Source organism: Thamnophis elegans, chromosome 16, assembly GCF_009769535.1.
Source record: "Thamnophis elegans isolate rThaEle1 chromosome 16, rThaEle1.pri, whole genome shotgun sequence".
Classification (NCBI taxonomy): domain Eukaryota; kingdom Metazoa; phylum Chordata; class Lepidosauria; order Squamata; family Colubridae; genus Thamnophis; species Thamnophis elegans.
The window spans coordinates 24835855-24848644 of record NC_045556.1 but is presented as its reverse complement, the minus strand read 5'-3'; the positions used below and the strand labels follow the sequence as shown (position 1 = coordinate 24848644).

Here is a 12790-nt window from a genome sequence, read left to right as displayed (position 1 = left end):
TTTTTTGTACACTTCATCTCTAATTGTTTTTTTGGCAAATGTTACGTGCACTTCTCTCGGGAGCCTATGTCTTCTGGCATAATTAGTATGCACACGGTAAGCTTCATCGATGTCCCCTCTCAACTCTTGTTCTTTTCTCTGTAGAATTTTGGTGAAGATTTCGATCATTTTTCCTTTCAGGTCTTCCTCCTTCTCTTCCGGTATGTTTTGGAATTGTCAGGTGCTGCTTCATATAATAATCAGGAAAGAAACCACTCAACTCCATTCTTGAAATTAAGTGTACTTTTACTAATTACAAACGATAAGGAGCAAAGCAAAGCTGAGTCTGGATAAATTGGCGCGAAAGCAATGGATATCATGTATAGTTCAATCCCCTCCCCTTGGCACCCCATTTCATAGTCCAATAATAATTCATCCAACTGTCAGGTGGGAGATATTTTCAAAAAGCATCATCAGAGTGGAATGCTGGACAGTTAGCCTTGGCGGGAAACTCCCTTTCTCCACATGCGCAAAGAGATGGTCAGGACAGCTTCTAGAACACTCCTCCAGCACATAATGATTCCCCTCCCAAATACCATGCTTTATCAGAAATATCAATGGTATCAATAATTATATATCTCAGTATTTAACAATAATTAACTTTCCTTAATATCACATTTCAATATCTAAACATTCCTACGTATTATTTTATTCTGTTTTTGATCCTTAATTATTATATATCATAGAGTTATATATCACAATGTTATCTTATACAAATAGATGTCTCTCAATTGTATCATTTATACAGGTATTCAATTCTAGTAATTAGTTTTTCTCTATGTATATATATATATCAGCTTATATCACCGTTGGTTTTCTTGCATCAGACTTCACGGTTCAAATTTATAATCCACTAGGTGTCACCCTCTCCTCAGTATCACTGTTAGTGTCAATCAGTTAATACAACAAGTCCAGCGACAAAGGAAAATAAAGTGGGGTGAGTAAAGAAGCCCTCTAATCGTTCCAAATCAGTTCTCTCTCTACTGTCTCTGGTACCGTTCCAAGTTCTGAGGAGAATAAATACCATATACTTGTAAGTTCAACTCTTCTTTGGAAAAACAAAACAGTAGAAGGACGAGCAAGAAAAAAAAAGTAAACAACCAACTCGACTGTTAAACAATCCTTTCTATGCTTTCCAAGTCTTCTCAGCAGTTACTATGTCCTACTCCTGTTGTCCATGCCGGGTTTTCGTTCTCACTGTGGTCACTTTCTTTCAAGTTATTCACCCTGTCAATTTCAACTCAGTGTCTCTGCTCTCACTACTTTTCGGCAAAAATCTGAACTGCAAAAACAGTCTCCTTCCCAGAGCCTCTTTCTTTCCAGCTCACCTTCTCTGCCAATTTTGCGTTGTCCTCCTTTTCTTTGGGTTGTCAATAATAGTAACAGATGTCTCAATTTCAACTGCTTTCTCTCTCTGCTTCCTTCTTATGTGGTTGCCATTGCTCCGGTCCTGACCAAGTGGCAGGATAGATCCTCGTCCGTTTAGTGAGTTTCTGCTACCTGCTGGGGGATTTACCTTATCACCCCAGCGTCTTCAGAGTTTCCCCCTTAATCTTCTGGTCCCTTCAAGATCCACAGCACTCGGAAATAAGCTCAAACGAAGAAGTTAGAGTTAGAGGTTAGGAGAACTCCCGTTCCTCAGCTCCAAGCACGATGATGTCACCACAGGAAGACCCTGACATGTATTTTTAGTAACTATATTACAGTTAGTCTAGGTCAGTTTTTGTGAAGTGTTTCGTTCTAGGACTCCTCTAAGACCCTCTCAAGGGACCTTCAAATCAAAATTAAGTATCTAATTAATATTAAAATTTGATCAAACAATCATGAGAAAAAGTAATGGCAGCAAATGCATCAATTTTCATTTGGAGGGTTCCATTTTTTTATTAGTTTATTAACATATAAAATACAAAGCCATATAAAAATAATGAGAAACTAAGGGAAGGGAGAAGTGTGGGGAAAAGGGGGAAAAGAATCAAGCATCAAAATACAATTTGAAATTGTTAGAATCAACCCCTTCTCAGTTTAGCATCATGCAAAAGTTTATATCTAATTCTTGGTGTTTTCGCTTGCTATGTGGAAATAGACTTCTGTCATTGTTTAAACGGAGTATCAGTTGCAAGTATTGGTAACGTCTGAAAGAAATTTTTTTTTGGGTAAAATATCTTCTGCATCTTTCCCTGGGATTTTTTCTTCTTCTCTAGGTGATAGCATTGTATAAAATAACCCCTCATAACTGCTTTGCTGGCATCCCACACAATCATTAAATTTGTTCCTTTACCCAAATTATTATCAAAATATTCATTCAGCTTCTTTTTACAGTCCTTTACAATCTCCTTTTAAAAATTAAATGAGTATTTTTAAATACTCCATTTAGAGTTCAAATTCTTTTTTCTAAGTACCAGAAGAACTGGATTATGATCAGAAAAGATTTAGGTAAAATATCAACTTTTAGGATTTTATTTGCAAGAATTTTAGGAATCTGCATCATATCAATCCCTGATAAATACTTGTATTATTCTGAAAAAAAAGTACATGCTCTAGCAGAGCCATTTCTTTGTGTCTGTTAATGCTAAATTAATCATCATCTCAAAAAATGTCTTTGGTAGTTTACCATGGGAGAATTTAAACCTTTATAGATGTTCTATCCAAAACTGGGGAAATCATCCCATTCCAATCTCCCAGAATAAGCCAATTTTCACACATAAAAGGTAGTAATTGAGCCATAAGATATTCAAAAAAATAACTTTTATCACCATTTGATAAAATCCACCTATTGCTTTTATTCCATTAAACTCAATTTCCATTTCTGCAAATTTACCATGTTCATCTGTAACAGTTTTAAATCAGGGTTTTATATATAAAGCAATTCCATTAATCTTTTTTATACCAGCAGATATAAATTCCTCCCGATGTCTTTTATTTATTAAATACTTTTTGTTTTGTTTCTTAATAGAAACATTAAGTTTCCTTCAGTAATGAAATATTTTAATGCTTAGATGGGGCATTTTTCCCATTAATATTCCATGTTGTAAACCTAATATCCATGCTTGGATAAAGTAGTAAGTTCCTGTATGGACATATCAGCCATATCTTCTTCCGTGTCGACTTTTTGAGGTCGATCTACTTCTAGTTGCTTGTCTGTATCAATTTCTCCAGCTGGGTCCAAAATTAGTTTATGATCAAGAAGTCTTTAGCTTTTTCTGTACAATTCAATCTGAATCTTTGCTTTTGATAAGTAATCACTCCTTCAAGTTTATCCCAGCAGAAGGGAATTTTTCTCTTCAGGATATCAATAAAGAAGAAATAAGCTTTCCTTTTTCTCAAGATTCTGACAGGAATTTCCTTCAAAAAAATATATCCACATTTTCCATTCTTAATTTAGATTTGAAGTGGCAATCCAAAATAGGATCCATTTTAGTTCTTAAAAAATGGACTAAGACTCTTCTTGATAATTTTCTTGTAGTAGCAAATCTGGAATTTACTCTATAAATTTTATCTATTTCAAAGTCGCGGGTCTTTTCTTCCCAATGAATTAACCGGGCCAAGGCTTTAATCATACTTTCTCTAATATCCTTTCCAGACCGTTCAGGATCCATTCAAAATCTTAATTGGAGTTGTTTGCTGCTTCTGTCTATGGAAACTTTACTTTTCCTGCTCCATAGATCAATTGAGGATGTATTGAAGTAACCAGAGCCAGCTTCCCAATCGGTTTACATGTTCCTGAGGAAAGCCCACCAACCCTATTTCCCCTTCTTTTTCTCAAAGAGCATTTATTAAAGAAAAATGAGTGCAAAGACCTTCCTTCCGCAGTTATTCAGGATTGATTCCAAAACATTCCCTGTAAGAACAGCACCTCCTCTTCTGGATTGGGAATTACAGGCAATCCCAGCCTTGTTTATTCCACTGGCCTCCTGTAGAGATGCGCTGGGTTCATCACAGTCTTCTTGTTGCATTAGCCAAACCAACCAGAATAATTCTATGTGTCTCTGCTGCTTTCAGAATAAAAAAATATATTACTTACAGTGCTGCAAAGTTTTCTGCAATAGCATGTAGGGTTTTTTTTACTATAATTATTAAGAATTTTAATTACAATAGTAAAAAATTAATACAAATAAAAGTTAAAGAAAATGGAAAGAAAGAATAAAAAGGGCAGGAAAATATATAAATATGAATATAAAGAAATGACTTCCAGTATTTTGGGGGATGGGGATGAATCAGCCAGCAGACTGAAATCACTGGCTGCTTTCTGCCAGTGAGGAGGTGGGGGAAGTGTCCTGTTTTCCTCTGCTCAGATGTAGCTTCAGGGAGAAGTCAGGTCTTTTGCCCTTGGCAAGTGGTCAATGGGAAAACAGGAAAGAGAAGATCTCACTTGGGGAGGGAGCTAAGATTAGCTGCAATGTCCGATGACATCCTCACTTTAAGATTTTTTTGTTCCCAGGAATTAGAAAGAGAAAACGAAGACTTGAAAGGAAGAATGAGGGAAATCCAACAGGAACAGCGAATCTTACTAGACAGAATAAGTGGATTGCAGTTGCAGCTAAATGAGGTAACAAGCCCCAGTTTGTGCCACAAACATGTAATTGAGATTGCTGGTATAAAATACCAAGCCTCAATCCCCAGATTTACCTTTCTTTTTTTCTTTTTACCTACCATCCCTTTCTGAAGAATGGTTAGAATAAAGGTGATGACATTTTTTTTACTCTGAGGCATGTTCTCTGACAGAAGAGTTCCCAGTCTGCCCTTTGAAGTGGAGTCCCCATTGCTGGAATCTGGCACCACTTTCAGCAGCAGGGACAAAGCTGCAGCAGTGGCCAATGTGCCCAAGGGGAAGCTTTGCTTCATCTGGAGAGGAATGATAAATTAGCAGTTGAGGCCAGGAGACATTGCTATGGTCTCACCCTGGCAGCCCTCTGCAGCATGCTTCTCGTGATGATTAGATTGAGGGATGTATTCATTTCTCCTGGTTTTTCATTTTAAACAGAGTGCTCTACAAGTTTAAATGCTAATCTGCATTTGGGGATCAAGCCATATTGTTGTTACCAAATAGTTGTTCTTCTGGCTTTGATTGATTGTTCTACCTCTTGTGTCAGAACAGTATTTTTAAAAAGAAGCAGTACTGGCATGGCTTCCAAGTCAATTGATGTGCTTTATTAAGCTTTTCTTTATTATGTGGAAGGAAGGAAGGTAATTTCAGGAGAGGCTGATCTCTTTCTTGCTTTCTCTCTTTGGCAACTTTGGCCTCAGAATTGTGGCTTCTTTAAACTGTCAGAAAATTTGCTAGGAGTTGGCATTGTAAAGGACAGGATTTGTCCTTTGTCTAAAATTCTAGTTCTTGTGGTTATTTTTGTGGGGGCATGAATGCAAGGCAGAAGAAGTCTCTGTAGAGAATATTTTTGCCAAATCTGGGACAATATATGAAATACAGAAGAAAAGTATCCTTTGCCAGGTGAATTATAGCACTAACCATTCATGAATGATAGAAGAAACAATAATTTCAAATATCTGAATATGTGTGCTGTTTTGTTTTTAGGAGCAAATGGTTGCTGATGATCTTGAAACTGAGGTAAAAAAGGAAATTCTTTCTTTTGTTCATTCTCATTAACTTGAAAGGAAAACATTTTTCCATCTCCTTGGATGGAGATGGAATTGCCCAATAGATCTAAAATAATAAAATAATGGGAAGGGGTGCTTTAAAAACATTTTGGGTTAATTGTGCCAACACACCAGGATTTATGTAATGGCAGCATATGTTAAGTCTCAAATAACTTTAGCTATACACTGCGGGATATTTGTGTACATCAAATCTATAAAGGTATATTATCCCAGAAAGAGAATCAGATATTTCTGGCTCCCCATAGCAGTGACTGTTGCTCTCTTCTAGAAAGATGAGCTGAGGAGGCTTCTGGCCACAAAGGAAAAGCAACAAGAAGAGAGTCTGCGGATGCTTGAAGCTCTGAAGTCAAAACTCAGGTTCCATGAGGTAATGTCCCTTTCTTCAGTTCTAGCAGTCCTTTGCAGAACCAGAAAGTGTTTGTGTGTGTGTGTGTGTGTGTGTGTGTGTGTGTGTGAGAGAGAGAGAGAGAGAGAGAGAGAGAGAGAGAGAGAAGGAAGAAATAATTGGGTGTGAGATAATCACAGACTGTATCTAATCTGATCCTCTGCAGAGATCCACAATTACAACATCCTCAGCAGATGACACATGAACAGTGTCATCTGTTGATGAACAGGGACGTGGTGGCTCAGTGACTAAGACTCTGAGCTTGTTGATCAGAAGGTCAGCAGTTCGAATCCCTAGTGCCATGTAACAGAGTGAGCCCCCGTTACTTGTCCCAGCTTCTGTCAACCTAGCAGTTCGAAAGCACGTAAAAAATGCAAGTAGAAAAATAGGGACCATTTTGGTGGGAAGGTAACAGTGCTCCATGTGCCTTTGGTATTTAGTCATGCCAGCTACGTGACCACGGAGATGTCTTTGGACAGCACTGGCTCTTCAGCTTTGAAAGGGAGATGAGCACCGCCCCCTAGAGCCGGGAACGACTAGCACGCATGTGCGGGGAAACCTTTACCTTTACAACAGATGACTTTGGTTTCAGTACTTGCAGTGAAGAAGAGTCCATCCCACCTCCTGCCCCAACAAAGCATTCTGTTTCATGGCTGAATGGCTCTTGCCGTTACAGATTTTTTCCATGATAAATCTACTTCTTGTATTTTAAACCATTGTTTCTTGCCTATTTTCTGGGTCAGTTCTACCCAGTTGCCTGTATGACAGCCCTTCAGAAAGAAATTGGCCTTTTCTTTCTGCAGTCTCCTCTGTCCAGGCTAAAAGCAGCTAATGCTTTCCACTGTTCCTCACCCTGAGCCTCTTGGCTGTTATCCTCTAGGTGTGTGCCAGTTTGTAAATATCCATCCCCAAATGCAGAGCCCGGAACTGGGCATACTAATCTGGCTTTAGTCTGATCAGTGCAGAATAGGGTGAAATTGTAGCTTCTCGAGCGCTAGTTAAAGAGCTCGGTTGTGTGCTACTATCTTGTGCATCCATTTTGTTGATATGAATGAAACTTCTGTACATTTTACCTTGAATTTTATCATTGGTAATTCTGAAGGAATTTAAGGAAGGAAAGAAGTCTCATTTAAAAAAAAGAGCCGAGGTGGCGCAGTGGTTAAATGCAATACTGCAGGCTACTTCAGCTGACTGCAGTTCTGCAGTTCGGCTGTTCAAATCTCACCGGCTCAGGGTTGACTCAGCCTTCCATCCTTCCGAGGTGGGTAAAATGAGGACCCGGATTGTTGTTGGGGGCAATATGCTGACTCTGTAAACCGCTTAGAGAGGGCTGAAAGCCCTATGAAGCGGTATATAAGTCTAACTGCTATTGCTATTGCTATTGCTAAAGTTCCTGATTGGCAACCAATTAGCTATGTGAAACCATGTCTGTTTTTTGTGATTTCAGAGTGACCATGCAGGATCTGGAAGCAACCTTAATAACAGTAGGTAGCTTTTGATATCTTCTTCAGCATGCCAGGCAGCCTTTCTGTACAGTTTTGCAGTTGCTTATTTCTGCAGCCTGTAATTGTGTTTGTCTTCCAGGAAGCAGATGAATTCCTAGCAGACTTCTTCCAAAACAATGTGTGGGTTTTTTTCAGTGGGCAGGCAGTGGGAGGCAAGTTGAGGAAATGTGGGTTTGGTAGGCTTCTCAGTAGAATTGCGTCCATGTGCAGAAGGAATAGGGATGTGCCCATTGCAGTCAGATGCTGGTGAAGCCTCTCAAGGGATGGACAACAGGAGGATGCTAGATAGCCCAGGGTGGGACATTTTGTACCTTTCAGAGTAGGCTGGTTCTTCTAACACCACATGACATTCTGCCCTCCTTGTCTCTCCTTTATCTTCTACTCTCTGCCTCTTTTCTGGAGGAACGTTTTACCCTCAATGTTGATGTTCATGAGTCTTCTGACATAGTTTTTAGATTTGTATATGTGGAGGTAAACAAGGCTTCCATTTCAGACAAGTGACTGTCCAGTCTCTTCTTAAAAACCTCCAGTGATGAAACACCCAAAACTCCTGGTGGCAAGTTGTTAATTGTTCTAACTGTCAGGAAATTTTTCCTTAATTCCAGGTTGCCTCTCTTCTTAATTAGTTTCCATCCATTGTTTCTTGTCTTGCCTTCTGTTACTTTGGAAAATAAGTTGACCTCCTCTTCTTTGTGGCAGCCTCTCAAATGCTGGAATACTGCTATCATGTCACCTCTAGTCCTTCTTTTCTCACGACTGGCCATAAACAAATCCTGCAACCGTTCTGTCAAGCCTGCCTCCATTCAAAACTCAAGAAAGAAAACCCCCAACTCCAGCGATTTAGGGAAGAGGTACTTTTACTAAGTTTGAAAAGTTAGCAGCGAAAGCGAGGAAGTTCTAATTCAAAACACTCGAAGGTTACAGATTGAAAGTCACCCAAATCCCTCCTCCCAGGGTCCAGCACTGGAAATCCAATCAACATCCACTATGATATTGTGAAAAAAACTGTCTTCAGGTATTTCTCCCATCTGGAATCTTAGGACAGTTTGCCTTGATGGAGTGTAAACAATTCCACTCAGCAGTGCCGTAATGCATGAGTGCAAACCTCCCTTTCAGTTCTCATGGGACTACACCAGCTCCCAAATACCCAAGGGCCCCTGTCCCCGTTTTTATGGCAGCTAAAGTAAGCACACTGAAGAAACCCATGCTGGAGATCCAGCTGACACATTCGTCTTATATTTTAGTCTCCAGGGCCTTAATCAACTTAGTTGTTGTTCTTTGCACTTTTTCCAAGTCTCAACATCTTTTTCATAATGTGGTGACCAAAACTGGATGTAATATTCCAGCTGTGGTCTTACTAAGGAGACAAAAACCTGGACTTCCATGGCAGCTTTCTAATAGGGATTCTTTTTTAAAATATTTTTTTATTTTTTATTTTCAAAACAAACACAACACATCCTTCTTTACATGCTGTAGAAAGTGTATCAGTTGGTTACAAAAAGACTTTCGTGCATTTTTTTAATTAACCCTTATATATAATCCAAAGGGATTTCTAATCTTCCTTTCATGGGTACCATTCAATATTCATATCCAATTATTACTCATCATGACATTATATATAATAGTAACATTATCAAATATTTATTTGACTATATCTCTTATCACTAAATTTCATTAAGTTTAACTAGTTTTAAATTATACTCTTCCATCTATCAACCTGTATCTTTCCAGTGACAAAACAGTCTCATGTCTTTTGCCATTTGTGGTATTAATCTAAACATCTTCTTGATCAGCTTTGTATAGACTTCTCTTAGCAACTCCTTGCTTGTAAGATCTCTCATATAATCTTGATGCCCTATTTCTGTTTCTTTATTCTGCTTATCTTTGATTGTCAGCAGTGTTATCAATATTTTTGCTGATAAGGTTTCATACTCCATAAATTCTTTAATTTTTCATTCTTCTTCTACATCTTGCCCTTTGAGATAGATTTCCTCTCCATTTATTTCCTCTTTCAATATTCCATTCTTTGCATTTTCAAAAACAAACCAATTGCCATAAATATCAGCAAGTTTAATCCCTTTATATTCATTTTCCACTTCAATTTTTTGGGTTTCAATCCCCTCATTTTGCATTTGATAAACATCTTCAATTTTTTCATCATATTTTACTGTTAGCTGCTCCAAATATTCCAGTTTTTGTTCTATTTTTTTCATATGTATTTGATAATTTAAGTAATTCTAAAAATATTGTCTGCAAGCTTACGGTCTCTATATTTTGACATTGTGCCATCTTAACAAGCACAGCTGCTCTCGCTTGGAAGATTATTAAAGTTAAAACATGAATTCACAAAAGCTGTTTTTTCCCCTCTTCTCTGGTTGAAAACACACTTCAAAGGGACATCTGGCTTACCCCTTTCGCTCTGTAATGAGCAGTCAAAACAAACCGTGAAGAACAGAAAAGGTTCCGCTTGAATACACAAAGCTCCAATCAACAAAACCTCCCAGCATTCGAGCAGCGTAGCACTGTTAAGATGTTTCTTTTTTATATCTATTTTATATTTCAAATTATAAAAAGAGGTGCATTTTTAAATGGTTTTTTTAAAAAAATACCCACGGCAATGAAAGAGGAAAACTTTGGTCTTTAAATCACAGAGAGTCACAGAGAGAAAGTAGAAAAAGAAGACTAAATCTATCCATTTTAAAAGGCTTGTAAAGATTCCATCCATAAAGATAGTATTTAAAAAAGTGAGATAACCACTGTCCAGAACCATTAGAAGTTTAATTTCCCCGCTTGATTCTTCTTCAATTTAAATCGATTTTTAAGTTTTTATAGGCAGTCTCTCTTTTAAAACGATAAAAATTCCTCACCAGCTGGAAACACTTTCACTTTCCATTCCTTCCGTTTTGGGGCCACCCCGACCTCATTAACCTTGGCTGGAATTTTCATCACCGGCTTGAAGAACCTCTCTTGCTTTTTTCGGGGATTTTGCGATATCCCCAAGATAAGCAAGACATATTCTTCCTGTTCACTGTCTATTCGGGACAGTTTAGATCCGTTTGGACCCCCCAGTGGCAAAAGTGTCGACTGCGATCTCAGAGCATTGAGATCGCACGTTGTGTTGTCGTGACTTTAGTCATGCCCAGCCACTTCTGAGTAATGAAAAGATACAGATTCCAGCACAGGGAGAATGAATGGTTATGCCTTTGTTATCATGGCAATATTCAGAATTTGAAAATGACATTTCATAGAACATAGTGTAACAAGGTTGGAAGTGACTTGGAAGTCTTCTAGTCCAACCTCCTGCTCAAGACAGAAGACCTAATACCACACTAGACAAATGGCCAACCAGTCTCCTCTTGAAAAACCTCCAGTGATGGAGCATCCACAACTTCTGGAGGCAAGCCATTTCACCGATTGTTCTCACTGTCAGAAAATTTCTCCTTAATTCTGGTTGGATCTCTCTTTAATGATGTTCCACCTGTTAATTCTTGTTCTGCTCTCAAGTACTTTGCAGAATATGTTGACTCCCCTCTTCTCTGTGTTAGCTCCTCAGATATTGGAGGACTGCTATCATGTGGATAATCTTTCTCTTCGTTGGACTCGGTTTAACCTGCAGACTTCTTCTTGTCTTTATTATACTTTATATCTTTCTAGGCTCTCAACATCTTTTTTGTATCATGGGGACCAGAACTTTATGTAGAATGCCAAGTGTAATCTTATCAGTGCAGTATCAAGTGGCACTTTCACTTCTCGTGATCTTGATACTATTCCTCTGTTGATGTATCCTAGGATTGCATTGGCTTTTTTGGCAGTTGCAGCACATTGATGGCTCATACTTAATTGATTGTTCTCCAGGTCCCTTTCACAAATACTGCTGTTAAGCCATGTACTACCTATTCGATACCTATGCATTTGATTTTTCTTGCCTAAGTGTAAAACCTTACATTTCTCACCACTTAATTGAATTTTGTTGTATAGGGCCCAGTCTTCAAGTCTGTCAAAATTCTTCTGGATCTCAAATCTACTTTTAAAATGTTAGCTGTTCCTCCCCAGCTTGGTGTCATCTGCAAATTTGATGAGACCCCTTTCTATCCCCTTATTTACGTAATTTATGACGATATTGAAGAGCACTGGGCCCAAGACAGAACCTTGGGGTACCCCACTACATGCTTCCCTCCATGCAGATGTAGTTCCATTTTGGACTATATGCTGAGTGTGGTTGATCAGTCAACTTGAATCCATCTGGTTGTGATTCTGTCTAACAAATATTATGACCAAGAAGTAGACTATGTTCTACTTTGTCAAATGCCTTGTTGAAGTAAACTCTGTCCACAGCATTTCCTTGATCCACTAATTTAGTCACTTTGTTGAAGAAAGAATAAGGTTTCTCTGGCAAATTTTGTTTTTTAAAACCCATGTTGGCTTCTAGTAATTGCCTTGATAGTTTCTAGGATTTCACCCAGGTATCAGTGTCAAGTTGATTGGTCAGTAGTTTCCTGGATCCACACCTTTTCCCTTTTTGAAGTTTGAAACCACATTAACTCTTTTCCAGTCCTCTAATAGTTCCACAGTGCTCCAGTAGCATTGTCGGCCTATCGTTTCTCGGCCTTTTGGCTAAGATCAAGTGTAGTATCCAATGCTCCAGGAGCTCTGAAAGATATGGTCCAGTTGTTCTGAGAGCACATCTGGCAGCTCTTTCAAAACCCTGGGATGTAATCCATCTGGTTTCAGCTGCTAACTTTAAAGTAGCCATTAATATTTGGAGTCTCAGAGGAGATTCCACTCTGGAACTGCTAAACTATCTTGATTTTCAGATCTATCACTTGCAGCTGAAATAAAATAATATTTTATATCTCACAATAGTAATAGCTTACTATTGCCAGGATGTTTGTGGTAACAACTCTTCTGTATAAAGCCAGTGCTAGATTATTAATATTGCTTTAATAAGCTTAATATAAGTACTGTGTAAGTACTGTGTTTTTCACCTCCCAAATGTATATGGAAATACTTTGTGCATCTGAAGAGATGGAATACCATTTCAAAATTGTTGTGCAACCAATGTGTGCATTTGATTTTCTTTTCTTTTTGAAAATATAATATGTGGACATTTGTTTCAAATTAAAGAAGGAACGTGTTCTGTTTTTCTTAAGGAAAAGAAAATGTACTAATGATGGACCCAGGCTATTCTGCAGGATCCCAGGTACCTACCTGAATGTTCTTGGTTCCAATGCAACTCGAGTTTGCTTTT

The 12790-nt window shown here is 38.3% G+C and overlaps 1 protein-coding gene and 1 pseudogene across 3 annotated transcripts in view; both read left to right on the top strand.

Moving 5' to 3' along the window:
• The window catches only part of UACA (uveal autoantigen with coiled-coil domains and ankyrin repeats), a 52778-nt gene that overhangs the window by 30836 nt on the left and 9152 nt on the right, over positions 1-12790 (top strand). For all 3 annotated transcript variants that reach the window (XM_032232451.1, XM_032232449.1, XM_032232448.1), the window contains exons 11-15: positions 4478-4585; positions 5570-5602; positions 5921-6019; positions 7485-7521; positions 12693-12742. In XM_032232451.1, the coding sequence (XP_032088342.1) occupies positions 4478-4585; positions 5570-5602; positions 5921-6019; positions 7485-7521; positions 12693-12742 (327 nt within the window). The remainder of the gene's footprint in view (positions 1-4477; positions 4586-5569; positions 5603-5920; positions 6020-7484; positions 7522-12692; positions 12743-12790) is intronic.
• On the top strand, positions 12137-12364 carry LOC116519712 (annotated as a pseudogene).